The following is a 19482-nucleotide window of genomic DNA, read 5'->3' as shown; positions in this document are numbered from 1 at the left end:
GAAATCAGACAGATTTCTTTGATGTAGGTATAAGAAGTTAGCGGGCGCTTTGGTTTCACCAGCTTGGGCACACGTTTATGGTTTCCAGTGTAAAAAAAAGAAAAAAAAGAAGCAGAGTCATGTTTCCTCAAGAAACAGTTCTTTCAAATTACGCATTTTGATATGAAGATCATATCAAAATCATTTTTTATTTATTTTCTTGATCTCCTAGTCTGCCAACCTTCCTTAAATGCCATCTTTTGTACAGTGTTTTTGTTTTGTTAAATCAATTAGAGCTAAATCTGAACCATCAAGCTTCAGTACATCAGCATCAAAGCCATAAAAAAAAAAAAAAAAAGCAAAACAAAACAAGCAGGTTTTAGAAACACTTTTATTAATTCAAAGCTGGTTCCCACACTGGAAAAGTCACAACAGTACCTTCAAGAATATGGATTGGGATGTAAAGGGATGTTACAAAAGTTGGAAGAGAAGTTCAAAAAAGTCATTTCCCTCCCTTAAACAGTCATATTTTTTTTTGTGTTTGCCACTTTAGACGCCTAACAGCAGTAGAAAACGATGTACACTGAACGGAGGTTTACATTAGCCAACAAAGGACAACAGTCTGTAAACAAGAGTCAAACACGACGAACGAGCCGTTACTGTAGAAAAAGACCACTGGAAACAGATCAGGAAGCAATTAAACCCTACTGAATAAATAGCTCTCTGTAAATCTTAATACATCCATTCAATGAATACTCAGCTACCAACAACGGGCTAAAACATGTTTTACACAAAATCCTTCAATATACTTTTTTTTCCTTTCATATAATTTACATAATTTTATTCCCTCTATAGAGAGAAGCCTTTTTCTGTCTCTTCAGGACGAACATCTGTGCTGAAACATAAATTATCTTTTTAAGTTATGAAACAAAAACAGAAAAAAAAAAAAAGCCACACATTTAGTCCTTTCTATGTTTGGAAATGTTTGTGCGCTGAAAAATAAAAATCCTTTTCGTGCAGTTTCAGCCCTTTTTTTTTATTTTTATTTGGGTAAACAACGGTCGAGGTGTTTTTAAGCACACTCGAAACGGGACGGAGAGCAACGGACGTCGAGTCGCAGAGCAACGCGGAGGGTTTAAAATCTGAAGAGGTCGATAAAGTGCTGCGGAGAAATGGGCATCAGGCAGCTGTCCGGGTCATTGGCGGTGCACGGGTGGCCAAAGTCCTGAGGGAGATCAAACAAGATGAATGTGAGAATGACGGCTAACCAGCAGAGAGAGTAGTGACAGGAAAAATACATTGACTCAATGTACTAAGTTTCTAGAGATAGGTGTATTAGCTACTTGTCACCTTTTTTTATTTTGGGTGTATAGAGGCAGCTACGGGATGTGCACACTGTCATTAAAAACAACAAAAATAAATAAATAAAAAAAAAAATACCTACGTAAACTGGAGAAAGTTGCTGCACCAGCAATAAATATAAAGCAATTCTTGTATCCTGGAAGAAAACCTTCTAGCAGCAGCTAAAGACTTGAGCTCAGTCCAGCGGTACAACTATAAACCTACAGCTAGAGCTATAATGGATTGGTTTACATCAAAGTCCAGACCTGGGAATATTTAAAAATACATGTTCATCGATACTCTCAACCCAATCTGTATTAGCTTGAGTTATTCTGCGAATAATAGTCAAAATTAGCATCTTGAGATGAACTCGCGGCTGTAATTGCAGCAAAGTATTGCCTCGAGGGGGCTAAATAAAAACGAATGCATCCAGTTTCGAAAACCATACATCAGTTTCCTTCCACTTTGCAAATAGTTGCCATTTATGCTCGTCTGTCACCTGCAATCCAAATAAATACCCTGAAGTTTGTGGCTGTGTATAAATACTCTGTGGTTCCCTCAACCTACTTGGTTTGAGAGAAATAATCTAAACATGAGGCTATGTTTCATGTTTATAAATGGCAGACGGAGGTATTGAAGTCCATCTCCAGTAAAAATAATAATTTCCTGCATGTTTCACTACCAAACCACCTGAAATAAGTAAAAACGCAGCCTTTACACAACTAAGTCAGTTAGACAGAGGGTGTTTCTCTAGACAGGAAATTATTCAAATAATTGTCACTAGTTTATAAAACTACACCCTAGATTAGTTTAAAATGCTGTAGGGTACAAAAGCATTGTTAACTGGTTGTCTGTTCAGAAAAGTGACAATTTTGTAAGCTGTCTGGTTCAAAAGCACAAGCAGAAAAAAAAAAAAAAAACTAACGTTTTAAGTCATCTTAAAATACAATCCGATTTGAAACTATCTAATATCTAAGAATAACTTAAAGAAACACAGTGGTAGACTAAGATATAGTTACTGTAAACCACATTTAGATATTGGCACACAGGGATGAACATTTATCTAAAGATTTATGTTAGATTAGGAGACAGCTGGTGGCCTTTTTAAACAGAGATCGAACAAAAACAAACTGGTAAAAGTGAAAAGATAAGAACACAATGAAAAGAATGCAGCTGTTTTTTCCAAACAGTACTGAAGAAAAAACTCGATAAGATCAAGAGAAATCCGGAACAGCACGCGGCAAGGCTCAACCCGTGGAAACAGATTAGTCATAATGTGAAGAACGGACAACAGAACGACAGGTAGAACGGAGGCGGGACGGGACACGGAGTACCTTGAGGAACAAAGCCACATGGCGATCCTGAAGGAGTCAGGGAGACGGGGGACCAGGAAGAGAGGCAGGGAGGAAGGGAGGCAAGCAAGGAAAAGGATGCAAAGAAGGCAGAGTTAAACCATACAGGGAGCAGCTGAGGAGGAAAGTAACAACTGGTGCAAAGAAGGAAACTGTTTTTTTGACTCAAAGTTACTGTTATGGTTCTTCAAATAAATGAAATATTCACCAAATAACTTCACCGACTCCAGAAAGTGAACCAGGGAAGTTGTCCAGTTTACGGTAACATTTAGTTTCCAGTAAACAAATTAAGAAAAGGGAGCGGTTTGGGTTATAAACAAACAGGTATTTAATGTTTACTAGAAAAGAAATAAACTATTTGCCACTTTTTTTAAGTTTAACTGAATACAAACAAGATATTTCTCCACGTGAACCTTTAAAAAAAAAAAAAAAACACGCAAGCATTCAAGTTCATAAAATCCACCGCTCTGATGAACAACAAAGATTAGGAGTATTAGCTGGGCTCATGTGCGCTGATATTTGTGATTCACTTCATTAAGCAAACTTCAAAAACTGCATTTTGATAGATGCTGTAAAGAGCAACACAGAACCCAAAGATTGGCTTTCTGGGGTTTCCAAAAACACAAACAATTGCATGGATTCTTCAGTTTCCTCAGCAAAGATAAGGCAGAGTCTACTGGAAACAGTGCAGCTCATTGTGAACAGCAGCTTACATCTGTGTAGCATAAACAAGTTCACCTAAATCAATGATCCTGTCCTCTACAGTGTCTAGTTCAAACTGTTGCATGACTCCTAATTATTGTCAATAAGCATAAAATAGAAAAGCCAATTTTGATATTAGAATGCGTAGTTTGAAACCACTCATTTCACTTGGCTAATTACTCAACAATGACCCCCCTCCTCCCAAAAAAAAGACAAAGCTTCCTTAGAAATAGAGCCCCTGGCATAATAAATATCTAAACTAATAAACCGTTAAACAAAAAGCACTGTGAAATGTAATGTGTCTCGGATTTGGACGGGCTGCCTTGTCTTGTTTACCTTCCAGAAGAGGATGCTACAGTGTTTGCAGAAGTGCAACGTGTCGCCGTACTGCTCCTTCATCGGGTAGTGCTTCTGCAGGGTGAAGTACATCAGCTTCCAGTCCACGTTGTCGCCCCTGGTTAGACCCAAATTCCTGCAGAACTGCATATGAGCAGTGGAAGCCCACAAACCAAAAAAGGAAAGCACTGAAACAATCACTTAAAATCACAGGAGACAGACGTATAATTAACACCGGAGCAACTCATAATTAACAGCAATCTTTCCTGGGTGCTCCTGTAGTCAGAGTGAATGGAGTTAGATATATTTGTGGCAACGCTGCCCTCTTGTGGCTAACAGGAAAATGGCATCCTGTAGACGCCAACCGGTTCAAGCCATTGCAGATTAAATTCATTTATGGGGGAAACAAATGTGTAACTTTCTCACCGGTTTGTCTGAGAAGTGAAACTGACAGAGTTTCTTCCACAGCGTCCAGTTCTCACTGAGGATGTGCAACGTCGGCGTGGCCTGACCCAGGTTGATGATGTCACAGGCGTCGGACAACTTGCAGAGGATCTTGTTATGCATGTGCAGCGGCAAGTCGTTGAAAGACATCCCGGTGTACATTTGCTTGGGAGACAATGAGAACAAAAACTGATTTAGACTGGAACTGTAAAGGTTGATCTGCTTCGCACAGTTGCACATGGATCTGTAGGGCGATGACTAAATCTAAAATAGTAAATTCTTTTAAGCTTAGGGGACATATATTTGCAACATGTTTCCTACCTTTGGGATCTGCATGTTGTTGAGCTCCTGCTGCCATTTAATAATGGTCTCCAGGCGGCACAACCAGATATTTACGTTGCCCACGAGGACACACCTGCCAACATGGATGGTGAGACTGTGGAGTGTGGAGCTCAGGTCCTGAAGAAGCTCCTTAACAAGGCGTGGATTGTAGTGGTCCTCTAGGACTGAAGTCAAGGTTGAACAATTAAAAAGAACAAAAAAAAAAAGATGAATCTTACAGAAAACACAAGCAAAGACCAATAATCTTGATTCTTAGGGTACATTATTGGTTTACTGACAAACCTATTTATGTACACTACTTTTATGCAACACAACTCTATAAAGGCCCACAAGGGATGCTGGTTTATGATAAGGACTCTGTTGGAAAATTTAATTAGAGTTTACATGTCCATCTAATGGCTGACGTGATCCAATAAAAATTGCTCCTTTGACCAAAAGGCCTCATTCTGTGTTGAAGCAGTTAGCTGAAATTAAGGAAACGTAGAATGCAGACATTTTAGGGAAAGGTCCACTCGTATGGGACATTCCTGAAATGACGTCAAATTATTAAATTTAGACATATTTTCCAAAAACCCAGAGGAATTGCAGAGAAGTGTCAGTGTTGGATACGATCTTGTAACCGAGAGGACTTTACTGTGGAATCTGACCAAAGACTGCTAAATGTGCTCTCTACATTTTCTCGGTGGTAAGGAGCCAACGCTTCAACATCCAGACCTGAAACCAATGACTGCAGCTCCTGTGTAGGTACGACACGGTTATTTGGCTTTTTCTCAGCGGCTTTAAAACTTCATACAATCCATGATGGCTGTTCACGTGAGCTTCAGTGGTGCATTTAGTCCGCTTATCAGCAACTTTGGGCTCGATTTTCTCCAAAGTCACTTGTAGCTTTCGAGAGTCTGTGGTTTCGGTTTCTTGGGTTTGTTTCTGAACGTGCAGTTGCTTGTTTGGGCTTCGCTTCTTTTCCAAATAGAAACCCTTTTTTTCTGATTAACGCGCAGCACAACTATTTCACGAGCAGTAAAAGTCCTGGTGTGTATAAATACCAGCTGAATACGTGCATTTGTGATGATTAGAAGCGGCTGTGGTGGTTTTCTTGCTGGTCTTCTGCTTCTTTTCATGGATAAAATCGATGTTTGTCTCACAGTGATCTTGTTTGTGTGTGTGTGTTTGTGTGAAGAGGAGACGGGATCTGAGTGTCTGATTACAGTGGGATGATTGGCTATTTTCAGCAATGAGCTCTATAAAAAAATTATATCATAGGCCTGCAACAATACATATATTTTTTCTTAGCATCAGCTGTAATTCTACGTGGATTTAGCGGGTTTCTTCCTCAAGTTTGATCCGTTGTGAGAGAGGAGAGGACAGCCTCTCTTTCAACTAATACTGCTTCCTTTCTGCTCATTTTGAGCCCTCTGCATTTTAACCAACATTTCTGCTCTTCTGTGCATTTAAGCAGGTTGATATGAAGCTCCTGGGACATCTTGATCTTTCAAAAATGGTTAGTATTGCGGTTGTTGGCGATGTAATTTGCACTCATCCTGTCCGACCAGCCGGGACATCGGCTGTCTCAGGGGAAAATGTGACGTCATTTGAGAACTGCTCCATTTATGTAGATTACAGAGAGGTACAATTGCTTTGAAATCTCAAAAGATTGGTTACTAAAATCGGTGGTAATTTTGGTGCCGAACAAGATAAACAGGGAATCAAACAATCTCCTGTGCTACTGACTTTACAAAACATGGATCAGGGATAGCACAGAAAGTAGACTTCATCTCATATTTCAGTGTGGCCTTCCTGATATTTTTGAAAATCCATTTTCTAAACAAATGAAAATGTCTAAATTGTGTTTAAAACTCATGATTTTGAGGGTGGGGCTGTGGGAAGGGGCCAAACAAGGCACTTTAGTTTGGTTTGGTTCCAGGTGGCCATTGGAACCAGACAGTTTTTCATTTTTAAGAGGATTTAATGACACGATCATGACATGACCCTTTCAGCCAGTTGTTCTTAAAGTTTTTAGACGTACCTTCCCCGGGACAGGGGCTGGAGTTCATTAATTAAAATCATATTTGAAAAGTAAAACATCTTTTTAAACACTTCACTATATCTGCTGTGATTGCAAGAAGGGAAAAAAGTAGTTGGACACAAAAATAGTTGCAGATTTCTCCCATATCTACTAGGCTTGATGGGTCTGTTTGCATCACCATGTATCTGGCACAACCCCTCTGAACCCAGTGCAGAAATAAACCAAATAGCAAAGTGCTGTAAATTGGGGAGGTTCTTTAAATCCTACTTCTGCTTGTTTGCTATAAAATATCACCAAAAACCATCACCTAGGTGTCAATTCCAGCTCCGTCAGCAGGCCTGTAGGTAACAAACATCAACTAAACACCTCAGTGTAAGGGTCAGCTCCTCTTACCCTTTCGTACAATCTTCTCCAGTATATTGAAATAGTTTTTCTGGGCAGCTCCACTCAAAGATGTCAACTGAGACCTGGCGATCAGCTGAAAAAGCTGTGGGAAACGGAAACGGAGAGAGAGAGAGAGAGAAACGGTGAGAAGAAAAGACACAGATTTACAAACGACAAAAAGGTGACCTGCATTGCACACCTTTGCAACATAGTTAAATCGTCGCAAATCTTGGATAGCGCTGGAAAAGTCGAGTCGGTTGAGAGCTTCCCCGAGCGTGCAGTAACCGTGCCGCTGTTGACACACAAGAGCGAAGATGTGTTAACACACAGCACAGTGAGCAGTTAAGTGAGAAAATGTGATTACGCTGCAAACTCTGGCAGCATGAAAATATTAAAATAATAACAGGGTTTCAGTACTCACTTCCTTCGTGCTTCCTTTCTGCACGTAGATCCATTTATCTCTAAAAACAACTGAGATACAAAGCATATGTTAACAGTGGTCATGCGTTTTTGCTTACACTGCAGATCAAAACCTCCACAGGGGGAACTGTACGTTAGATTTCTTTTTTGAAAGACGCGTCATGTGCTGCGCAAATGAAAGCCAGAATTGCTTTCATTTGCCGTCATCTTGTAAGCAAAGAAACTCAACGCATTCTTGGTAACTTTCTCATGTTTATCTCGATGTGCGGGATGCAGATCTTAACCGTGATGGAACTGCAGCTCTGGAACAACAAATATTTTTATTGGCTCACTTGGTATGGATGCCTCAAAGGTTTTCAAATAAATTAATCTTTCGCAGCAATAGCATCATCTCAGACAGAAAAGGAAAAAAAAAAAACAAAAAAAAAAAACTAGCCTTTGAGTGAATTTATTGAGTGGAGAAAATAAATCAATGTAAAGAAACATTTTTAGGAAAACCCACTAGTAACGGACTATACTGAACATCTTAACTCAAATAAAATAAATGTAACTAATGTTTTTTCAGATATTATAGTCTATACCGTACCTTTGAGCTGATTTGGGAACCGTTAAATAGGACCTGTCCGGCATCTCCGAGCCGTTTGGGAACAATACCAGAACAAACACCTCTCTATCCTACCTTCACAAATGTAAACATGTAAACCTTGACTGGACTTTAACGTATGCTTTGGTTAGATGAGACGGACGTTTCGCTTCTTTGGTAACAAACAGTCCAAGTTTGGTTTAGAGTGAAGCAAACAGTGAGCATGTGGTAAAGCATCTTGTGCCCATTGATAACTACGGTGGGGAATCTGTGATGTTCTGGATGATCTAGAGAAATTGTGCAAATAGGAAACGGCCAACGATCCCTCTCTCTCTCTTTGCTCCGACCTTTTGAAATGCTACACAAAAAGACCAAGCGCTCTCCTACTGGAAAAAGGGAGTTGTACAAACCTGACCAGCAGACTTGCCAATAATTGGGTTTCTGGGTATTTTGCACAAAACGTTTTACCCATTGAACACATCATCTTACATTTAAGGTTGCATTTTTATTTTTGGTCTATGTGAAATTAAGTTATTGCAATAAAAGAGTTGTTCATTTTATCCCTTTTTGTTTTTACACATCTTTACCAGGAGTACCAATAAGTATGGAGAACGCTGTAAACGTAAACATTTATTTTGTGACCTACAAGACTGGCATTTAGCGTTCAAATCTTCCTTTTTTGTTTTAGACATGCAACTTTATGCTCAAGACCTTTTACGTTCGTACCGCAGACGCCCCACTGAGCCCGCACGGTGTCGGAAACTCACACTGGGATTTGGTGTTATTGTTGTAGAACTCCTTCTTCCTCTTGGTGTTGGCGAGCTCACACACTTCTCCGACAAACAGATTTTCATTGTTGTCACTGCAGAGCCTGTTCGCACAGAGGAAACAGTTTTTGTATGGAGTTAATAATAGTAGAAACAGGTTCGATCAGTAGGTTCACAACACGGCGCTGTAAAGACTCCACTATGCAACGGTTTTCTAAGACAACTTGGTTAACTTTTCAGTTGTAGCCCGTGAGCAGGGGGCCAGCTGCTATATTATCAGTTTACAGAGAACATTTTCCGAAGCCAAAGAAACCACAGACAAACGTGCCGTTAAACTCCTCCCGCTTTATTGATTTACGGCAGGAGATACACGCCAGCTATCAGGAGTCGTACAAATTCAGACAGGGAACTGTCTGCACGACGGAGGAGACGCTGCAGATGGCAGACATCCACGAGACTGAGAAACTGTGACTCAGTCTTTTCTCAGACAGCAGGCAAAACATGTCACACGCAGAGCTCCAAGCATTAACGTTTCCATTGTGCCAGAAATAACAAAGAGCTATCTGACCTTTGCTATTTCTGGCACGCATTTTAAAGCAGCAACATTGTTTTTATAATAACAATCGGAGCATTTTGGCAGCTGACCTTAGCCTGTCATCGGCTGTCATTTAAAGAGCTCCCACAGGAAACATCTCACATGTATGTGTTGAACAGAAATATGAAGCGACCAGAGAATCTATATAAATCCAGTTTATTTACCATTACATAACATCCACAGGGCTCTCCCCGAGCTTCAGTGTCTTAGCCTCTAAATAAATAGACCTGATGTGGCCACTAAGCGAAGTAAGAGTCCAGCTGGCCACATACGTTATACATGTGCAGGGCATGAACACAGGACACTCTAAATATTATATCCTACCTTAATATAACATCCAAGTAGAAGTTTAAGACAGGGAATCAGGACTATGTTTCCATACTTTTTCTATTCCTATTTCAACCAACATAAAAATATCTTCCACAACACTTAAGATTAAGATTGTATTTTGTTTTTGTACCTCAGGCAGAACCCTCTAAAGCAGCAGAAAACACACAGGACTACAAATAAAACTCTAACTTAAAAGAAAAAAAAGCCTGCGCACCCTAAACAAAAAAAATTAAAAAATACTTCCATGCTGAGACATTATAGCCTAAAACAAAACAATCATTTAACCCTAATCTGCATAAATAACTTCCTTTTCTTTACTAGATTTCCTCTAAATACATTCAAGCCGCAGATCAAAGGGCTGAGCGTGGTGTGTAGCCCAAGTTTCTCCATTGTGAGATCAATAAAGTTCAATTATTATTATTATTATTATTATTATTATTAAAGTTTCCATGCATCAAAAATCCACTGGCGGAAGCTGGGCATGTGATCAGAAAGCACTGCAGCCAGCCGGAAGGCAGCTATACCCTACTTTTTTTTGTCATCATCACTGTACACTGCATTACTTGACGTGTAATTTACAGGTTTCAACGTAATTTCTTTGGAATTAATACAATTTGTGCCTTTGGGGGTTATTTATGTCAGAATGAACCCAATGGGGGGAATTCTTAATTCATAATTTCATAATTAATCTTTAAAAAAAAAAAAGAAAAACTACTATGATGGTCCCCAAACATGTTCTTAACAACTTAAATTGATGATCTCAGGATGATGATCTTAGAACATTTTCATGATGAACATTTGCAACATCACTATGTTCATAGGAGCTGGACCTCAGCAAGCAAAACTTGCACTGCAACTTCTTTCGCTGAGATATTAAAACTGCTTGTGGCACCGCTTTTCATTTAGATGGATAAGGAACCCTGCAAACAATAACATTATCGTAGATCCTTTTTTTAACATCTGATTGGTCGTGAGCCTTGCGACGGATTGGCGAACTGTCCGGGGCGTTTTATACTCGCTTCAGCAACCAACATAATACATTTTTCAATTCTGTTATTTTATGTAGTGCCAGTTTGTAACAAATATAATCTCATTCAATCCATCCATCCATTTTCTAACACCTCTATCCCTTGTGGGGTTGAGAGGGGTGCTGGTGCCTAACTCCAGCTGTCAATGGGCGAGAGGCGGTGTAAGGAGAATTTAGAGAGGCCAATTGACCTAACAGTCATGTTTTTGGACTGTGGGAGGAAGCCGGAGTACCCGGAGAGACAAATGTAAACTCAAGATACTTGAAAAAAACAACAAAAAAAACATTTTTTCCAACCTTTAACAGAAATACTCAAATTAATTCAATCATACACTGCGATAGACTGGTGACATGTCCAGGCTGTACCCTGCCTCTCGCCCATTGACAGCTGGAGATAGGCACAAGGGATAGGCGTGTTAGAAAATGGATGGATTCAATCATACAGACAGATTAAAAGTCAAATTACATACCTTCCAATTTGATTCTACTTACAAAACAATGAAGTTCAGCTTATTATGCCAATAGGTCAACGTTTTCTCTCTAAGGAAACCCAGGCGATTTGAATCAAGTATCTCCTGCAACCCATCAGAAGGTTGAACAAGACTGTAGAACAGTATGATGCTTGGTTTTAGATTGAAAGACATTTGTTTCTGTGGATGGCTACATTATAGCTGCATTTATTGCACGCTTATCTTGACTGGATGACAAAGACTGAGGCATTCAGGCTGAAGTAGTTTCATGTAACAAGCGACATATCCATTTTACTCGTTCTCTCCGAGCTCAAGCACACAGCAGCCACTGTATTTCTGTAGTATGATGTCACTAGCGTTCCGAGTGGGACTGGGTTTGGAGAGCAGCCGTCTGAAGAGTGAGGTCACTGGTTATTGTGTGAAACCGCAGGGCGTGGGGGCACTGAGTCACCGTTAGCTGGCCGATCAATAAACAAGGACAGAGTGTGACCCGGGTGAGATGTCCCCAGCTGACGCCGGGACTCCTGGGAGACTTGTGCCGTTACCAGTACGTGTTTTTTCAACTGAGATGTCCACTGTACATCGAAATATATCCTCCAGATATGCTTTACTTTGTCTCTCACAGATGCCGGTGACATAAGCCAATGCAGTTGCACAGATACACAATGTGCTGAAGAAACAAAAACAAAAACGCATGTACCAAAGTGAGATAAGCTGAGTTTTAATGCAACACAAAGCTGGGCTGCCCATTACATCAGATACATGTCACTGCAAACGTCAGTACGTCTTTTCAAGTGATGCTTGGACTGCAATACATCGTTTGCATCTGTGATTCACACTGAGCAACAGCTCGCAGATTAGGGCAAATGTCTCTCTCCCAGTCTGCTCTGGGGACTGAATAAACACAACATCTGTGTGGTGAATGTTTCTTTATCTGTGGTCCATTACAAATCTCCAGGAAATCCACAGACAGTCCCAAGTTTGTGTGATTGCGCTGAATGTGCATACTGAGAACCACATCGAGCCTCCGATTCAAAGAGTTGCAATAAATATATCGCAGATAACAGAATACCAAGAGTCGTATTACAAGCAGAAGAGGAAAAACAATAAGTATGCTTTCCAAGTACAGTACTGGGAGATCTGCTGTCGTTTTCCCCCCCATCAGGATCATTTATCTCTCCCGGACCGCAAACGCAGCAACCACATTGATTTCTCAGTGAGAAATCCCTATTTTGTTTAAGTTTTTACTTCTTGTTCTCTTCTGAGTAAACACAGTACAACCCAGCCTCGACCGGGCTGTGATGAAAAACGCATCTCTCTGAAGAAAACGTGGTCCAGCCGACCCAACACAGGCCCGTGTTGGTACTGCGAGCGGCCTGTGCTTGAGGACATGGAGAAGTAAACGTGGACAACAACTTTTACTCCTGCATTCTGTACATCTAACCAACACACACCAATATATTATTATAACAATGAAACAAAATAAGTTATTACCGTTGTAGCTTTAGAAAAGCTGGACAAAGTAACTTTAGATCTGAAACCCCCAAGGATTAACCTAGTTTATCTCTTAGTATGAATAGAAACAATTAAGTAATGTGATTTTATGCTTTCTGTATGTTTGTTAATGTATGAAAGAGTGAGTCCAATCTGTATAATCTGACTGAATTTGACTTTGGAAAGTGCCTTGAGACGACATGTATCCTGAATTGATGCTATATAAATAACATGTAATTGAAAGAAGTCTAGTCAAGGACTTACTTAGCTCATTCCTTTGTTAATGTAATGCTTTTCATTTCCTATGTAATATGTCCATATACAGGACTTTGAATTGTTACTGAAAAGTGCTGTATAAATAAACTTGCCTTGCCTTATTGGATCATGCATTTGTAAAACGCTTTGTCCGAAATATTCCTAAGACTTTGGCCCACATTGACAAGACAGCATCAAACAGTGGCAGCAGATTTGTTAGCTGTGAATCTCTTGTTGCACCGCATTTAAGATTCTAATTTGTTTACTGTGGAGTCCATTGGAATACCTTCATCTCATTGTCAGTTCAACAAACCGCTGTGAGATGATTTAGGCTTTATGACATTGTCCCGGTGGAAGAAACCATCCCAGTTTAAGACCCACTGTGGTCACGCGGGTATTGCTGTGGCGAAAAATTCATGCCCAAATGGTCCCCAAGTAGGGATGGAAAACTATCAGATCGTTATCCGGGAAATGTCTCTAATGTGATAAGAACTGGGATTTATTGTTGGGATAAACTGCAATTGATATTCAAAAACCCCAAACAAAAACCTTGAATAAATAAAAAAAAAAAAAAAAAACAGAGTAGGTGGACACATGTTTTCCACTGTTGGTTTCACAAGAACCTGAATAAATAACAACACATTCCAAAAGATGATTAAATGCAATTACTGTGTGCCGTCTAGCCGTGCAGGTGCATTCCTCCATGTCACTGGTGTATTGAAGCTGATAAGTCTTTTATAGCAGTATTCAGGTTTGTGGGGCTCTGACTGTATGCAGTGACAGATGTATTAAAAGTTATATAGTTTTATTGCCACTTTAATTTCTTAATGTGTGCCAAGAAAATATTCCCAACACAATTATACCATCAGCAGCAGCCTGATACAAGGCAGGATGGTTCAAAGTTTTCATGTTTTTGCCAAATTCTTGCCCTTCCTTCTGAATGAATGAGCTGCAATCGAATCAGGCAACATTTTACCAATTCTCACTTACTGACCTATTGTGGTGTGGTGTCTGGTCTCAGTTTCCTGTTCTGAGCTGACAGTAAAGGTCGCTGTTGTGGTCTTCTGCTGCCGTAGCCAACCTGATTCAAGGTTCAACATGTCCTTTCAGAGAGGATGTTCCACACAGCTGGTCTGTTGTACTGTTGCCTTTCAATCATCTCAATCAGTCTGCCCATTCCCCTCTGACATTACCAAGAGACTTTCATCCCCACAGCAGCTGCTCCCTGGATGTTTTCTGCTTCCTTTTAGGACCAGTCTCTGTAAGCCAGAGCCCTGGTTGTGCGTGGAAATCCTAGCAGATTAGCAGCGTCTGAAACACCCGGCTCAACTTTGCTGGCACCAACAACCATGTTGAAAGTCACTTAAATCCCCTTTCTTTCCGAGTCTGATGTTTATTTGGTTCGTACTTCTGCAAGTCCTCTTCACTGTGTCTAAATGCCTAAACGCACAAGGTCCTGCCATGTGATTGGCTTATTTAACTAACAATGAGCCAATAATTGGTAGACTAAGTCTAGTCTACAACTAAATTCACTGTACCGCTATTGTTACCATGTATATAATGTATATAATCAAATCCCTGATCATATGAGCATTTTTCACAACCCTAGATGTAAAAGTGAAGCTAGTCAGCGTTACAAAGTACTTTGCAAACATAATAAATACTTATATTCTGAAAACCCCCAACTTAAGATGTTTTCTTCATTTATTTTGTCTCTTTTATTCCAACAGGATACATCCATAAATTACTTCTCATACAAGATCATCCTCCAGTTTAGTATGCTCAGCTCTTTTTTTATGGTGAACTCCCAGCCTAAACAGGCCCCAACTTTGTGATGCAGATCACATGTTCAAAGTTTTTCTGCCCTGGTAAGAACCGGCCAAAAGGTACGCTGCAATCAGACATTTTTTTCTCTTCTGCTGTTATTACTTTATTTTTTCGTGTTTGTTTTCTTTAATATACAACTCTAAAACAGATCCCAGACTTGCTTCACATCTTTTGGTTTTAACATTATCATCCTGAAGGACGGTCAATACACCAGGCATAAACATAAATAAATAGTCCTGTAGCGCAGAGGAATTATGTGTAATAAAACAGCATCTTCAGTTAAGAATCCAAACCTGGGTGGTCGTCTGAGGGTTGGAGATACTGACCATGTAATCACAACATAACGTCACTGCATCTATTCGAGCGCTATCATTAATTTCCTGCCTTCTCTCCACTTGATTTACTTTCATAAAAAAGGGAAAAATAAATCCTCTTATGAAAACATTCTAGATTTTGGGGAAGCTAACAAGTATCTCCAACAAAAATCAACATTTAGAGAGCACTGGCAGACAGTCAGCTGTGTTCAATCTACTTTATGATAGAACTGTTGAAGTCTAAGATCTAAGCTACTCTTGCTACTTTTTAATTCAGCAGTAAAACTCTACATACTCAAATACAAAAAAAACAAAAAAAACCCAGTATAAATGAGAATTTATACTGTTATAGAACGTATACTGTATACTGTATAAATAACAAACACAAAAACTGTTTGAAGCACTATTTTATAGGGGTGTAACGATACATCGATCCACATCGATATATAGATTAAATGATAACAATCCAATCACATCGATGCAAAATGAAAATATCAATCCATATCGTAATTTATTTAGATGGACCTTTATTTAGAAATTCACAAGGCATGAGACCAAAGTAAACTGGTGATCTTGCTGTTGCCTTGCAGCAAAAAGGTTCTGGGTTCAAATCCTACCCTGGGTCTTTCTGCATGGAGTTTGCATGTTCTCCCTGTGCATGTGTGGGTTCTCTCCGGGTACTCCGGCTTCCTCCCACAGTCCAAAAACATGACTGTTAGGTTAATTGGTCTCTCTAAGTTGTCCTTAGGTGTGAATGTGTGAGAATGGTTGTTTGTTCTGTCTGTCTCTGTGTCGCCCTGTGACAGACTGGCGACCTGTCCAGGGTTTACCTTGCCTCTCGCCCATTGAAATGCTGGAGATAGGCACCGGCAACCCCCGTGACCCCATGAGTGATAAAGCGAGTAAGAAAATGGATGGATGGATGGATGATTTTTTTTTGTGAGTTTATATCAATATAAAGATTACTGTTAGATGGGCAGATGATATTGCATCATATTGATCGCATCAATTGGAAATCAAAATAGACTATGTTATGTCAACAACTATTGTATCGTTGTCCCAACCCCCCCCCCCCCCCCCCCCCCGATATAACAGTGTACCGTGATAAAGCTTATGAATTTCACCCTTACTAATTTATGGCATCATCTTTGAGCAGATATGTTCTTTTAGGTTCGTCATGCTGCCCATGAAGTTTAAAGAGGGCCTAAGGCTTTCCATAAATTCATGCATTATTGTAAAATAATACGAGGTTGCTATCAAATATAACACTCTTCATTTCTGAAAATTGCACAAAGATCAAAATTGCTTGAATTGTTTAGGAAATAAATAATACTTCAATATGACAAACATGTACAGAGACATCTATCTATTTTTGTGCAGGCAGGGAAGTAAAATGTGGCGCATCAGTGGCGATAAAAGGCGTGAAGATTAGCTACCGCGTCAGTCAAGGCAAATATAGGGCAGGTAATAAAATGATCTTACTCTTTCAGGTCTATCTCTTTGTTGTCCTCCAGCTCGTGTCCAAAGAAAACAATCCTCTTCCAGCCATGGTCCGTCTTCGTCCAGCTCCATCCAGGTGACCTCCAGTCTTTGCCTAAGAAAGGCATATTAACTGGGGAAGGAAGGCCTGTGGGCAGGAAAAAGCTGCAGCCACGGCGAACACCTAGGGGATTAACGAGAAAATTAAAGGATAGTGTGATTGCTATTTACAGTGTTTAGCACAATGATATCCACATTCTACCAAGAGCCATAATCGACAAGTCTAAGTACCCCCACTCTATTTATAGGGATCTTTTCATTGTAGCAGCATTTATTGGGTTCAGAACCTCTGAAGACTAACAGGTTTTCTTCTAGGATTATCCTGTATTTAACTCCAACAAACCTCCCCTCAACACTGACCAGCTAACCCTGACCAAACTTTAAAAAAAAAAATGCATCCAGACAGCACAATACTCCTACCACCATGCTGCACTGTGTGAACAGTGTGTTCATGATGATGCTTTTGTCACCCCCCAAGCAAAAGAGTTTTCACAAAAGCCAAAGCGTTCAGATTTGGTTAATTTGACTGTAGCAGCAAAGATGTAAAATTACTGACTCATGCAAAATACCTTTACATGTTTATTTGGACCTCAGCTGCAAATTTGCATTTGAACTGTTGTATTTTTGTATTTCCCCTATCATTTTCTAAACTGTTAAATGTATACTTCTTTTCAATAAAGTTACAGATGAAAGAAACATGCTTAAAAGGGGTATGTCACACTTTTCATATTATTATTTTTTTTTCAAAATATGGAAAAGTCATAAGTATCCTTTTCTGATCACTCCCACAATTTTTGCACGACTTTCCACTGGCTTATAACATTAATAAAGCAATGAAATAATTTAAGGCTTGAAGTGAAAAAATGTCACATTTGTTACAATAGAAAATAAAATGAGGATCCTTCATAGGAAAATATTAAATTTGTCATTTCTTTAGATCATTACATTTGATTATTGGCCAGTTTCATTAACAAAGGAGTTTTTACCAAACCTGAACTAAATATGATTTATTAATAGATCTGATTTGGTCGAATTTAAAATGCAATGCTAACCTTTAGTATTTAGAATTGAACAGAGGAAAACAGCCTTTGATGGCATCCACGCTCACTTTTAAGGCTGCAAGTACACTAAGCCAGATAACGAGAGGGCCAATGGACTGTAAAGCCTAATCATGAGCTTATTCTTATCGATTTTCAGGTTTAACATTGGAAATATGCCAAAGCAGAAGCAATTTCCAAAAGCCTATATCTAAATGTGCGTGACGCATTTTTTTTCGGTGTTGTGCCTTTGCATAGTGATAGCAGCAGTAAAGGTAGCCTCCGCCGCTTCAACGATTAACGTTAAAAAAACCATGAAAAAACAGTTGTCACTCGGTTTAACGTGCTTATATAGAGATGAGAAAAAATAAGTAATATAAATAGCTACATTACTGAAGTGTGGGTTTCCAAGAAAAATACATGCAAACCTTAATATCCAAGGAGCTGCTTTGTGGCTGGTCTCTTTTTCTCTGCTCTCCTTCCTGCTGTTGGAAATATTGACGGAAGTAAACACAGCGTAGAAACCGAGGATTCGTTCACGCCCACTGCTGCTTTCCTATTGGCCAAAGTGTTCGTATTTACTCTGTTGCTACCCGGAGCAACGCATCTGATTGGATAATCGGAGCTGTCAGTTAATCTCGTCTGTTTTGCTGGGGCTTTTCGCCTACACGTGATTGAGGACTGCGCACATGCACTTGTGTTTTTATTTTGCAGATGGGGGGGATGGGAACACGATCACTGGACTACTAAAGGATGGGCAACATCTGTGCAGCAATGTTTTGAAGCTTTAAAGTGCATTAGCATGTACATTTGTTTTGTTGTTTTCATTTAATGGGACGGGTTTGATTCTGCTGCTGTGCATGTTCCATGAATCAAATATCAAAACGGACTTTTAAGATAATATAGTGAATGCACATTCCTTTTTTCCCTGACAGACCATTGTTCTTGCACCTCTAATTTCTTTCAATTGTAATTAGTCAATAGATCTTCAGCACCACAGTAAATTATGTTATGTTTGCATTGTTGCAGTACCTTACAAAGGAATTCCCATCTCTTGAGATTATTTAAACATTTCCTTATGCTGCCACCAGAGACTTGAACATATTTTATGGGTTATGGGATAGATTGACCAACACAAAGTATAACTTTATGATGACGTGGAAAGAACTCAATACATGGCTTTCAATTATAATAATAAAAAAAAAATAATCTGAAGACAACTGCTGATCATTTGTTTTCACTTTCTTTTACTCTAATACCCCTAAATAAAAACAAAGAAATCCCAGCTAAACCAAATGCCATCAGAAGTGTACAATTTCTTATATTAAATAAAGCGATTCTGTGAACACCTCTGAGGTTAGTTACAGAACACCAGTAAACAAACACCATCATGAAGACCAAAGAATTCTACTGCAAGGCCACAAATTAAGTGGTGTAGAAGTTCAAAGAAGGATTATTTTATAAAACATGAATATCTGACAAAGCACTTCTCAACCTATGATCTGAAAATGAAAAGAAATGTAAACCTACCCAGACTGGGCCCTGCACCTAAACTGACAGAGAACAAAAATCAGAAAAGAAGGCAAGATGTTAAGTCTGGAGGATCTGCATAGATTCACATCTTTCAGAGGGGAGCTGTTTGTTGTGTGAGCCACAAAACAACCTTTATGGAAGAGTAGCAAGAAGAAAGCCACAAAAAGTCCCACTTGAAGTTTGTTACAAGCCATTAAGAAGACAAAGCACTTATGTGGGAGTAGTTGCTCTTGTACAAAGAGCTCAAAACTACTTTTTGGCCTACTTTAATACTATGTGTAAATGACAACGAATGACTGCACATCACTTGCTATTTTTGAAACATGGCAATGGCAGTATCATGCTGAGGGGATTGATTTCATTAGGAGCGTGTCTTGTCAGAATTAAT

At 39.4% G+C, this 19482-nt stretch overlaps 1 protein-coding gene across 4 annotated transcripts; it reads right to left on the bottom strand.

The window, feature by feature from the left end:
• Positions 1 to 352: 352 nt before the first annotated feature.
• fbxo25 (F-box protein 25) lies at positions 353 to 18117 on the bottom strand. Of its 4 annotated transcripts, none has more exons than XM_012867346.3 (11): positions 17990 to 18117; positions 16468 to 16648; positions 8674 to 8777; positions 7325 to 7374; positions 7103 to 7195; positions 6913 to 7006; positions 4476 to 4660; positions 4137 to 4319; positions 3711 to 3875; positions 2655 to 2681; positions 353 to 1204 (listed from the first exon to the last, which is right to left on the bottom strand). In XM_012867346.3, the coding sequence occupies exons 2-11, from the start codon at positions 16590 to 16592 to the stop codon at positions 1115 to 1117; spliced, it is 1116 nt and encodes a 371-aa protein (XP_012722800.2). In that variant the 5' UTR covers positions 16593 to 16648; positions 17990 to 18117; the 3' UTR covers positions 353 to 1114. The 4 variants fall into 4 exon arrangements, with proteins under 4 accessions (XP_012722800.2, XP_012722801.2, XP_012722802.2 ...); XM_012867347.3 differs by having other exon boundaries at positions 3711 to 3854; XM_012867348.3 differs by lacking the exon at positions 2655 to 2681.
• Positions 18118 to 19482: the final 1365 nt, after the last annotated feature.

Source organism: Fundulus heteroclitus, chromosome 15 (assembly GCF_011125445.2).
Source record: "Fundulus heteroclitus isolate FHET01 chromosome 15, MU-UCD_Fhet_4.1, whole genome shotgun sequence".
NCBI classification, from domain to species: Eukaryota; Metazoa; Chordata; class Actinopteri; order Cyprinodontiformes; family Fundulidae; genus Fundulus; species Fundulus heteroclitus.
Note: the sequence above shows the minus strand (reverse complement) of the source record. Positions and strands in the feature narration are given on the sequence as shown.

What these genes read in the sequence shown, in the direction of transcription:
- fbxo25 (XM_012867346.3), bottom strand. Translation starts at nt 16,592, where the DNA reads ATGCCTTTCTTAGGCAAAGACTGGAGGTCACCTGGATGGAGCTGGACG. An exon ending in AGAAAGGAAGCACGAAGGAA is followed by an intron (nt 7,196 to 7,324) that starts GTGAGTACTGAA and finishes GTGTGTCAACAG; the next exon opens with CGGCACGGTTACTGCACGCT. An exon ending in GTAGCATCCTCTTCTGGAAG is followed by an intron (nt 2,682 to 3,710) that starts GTAAACAAGACA and finishes TGACTCCTTCAG; the next exon opens with GATCGCCATGTGGCTTTGTT.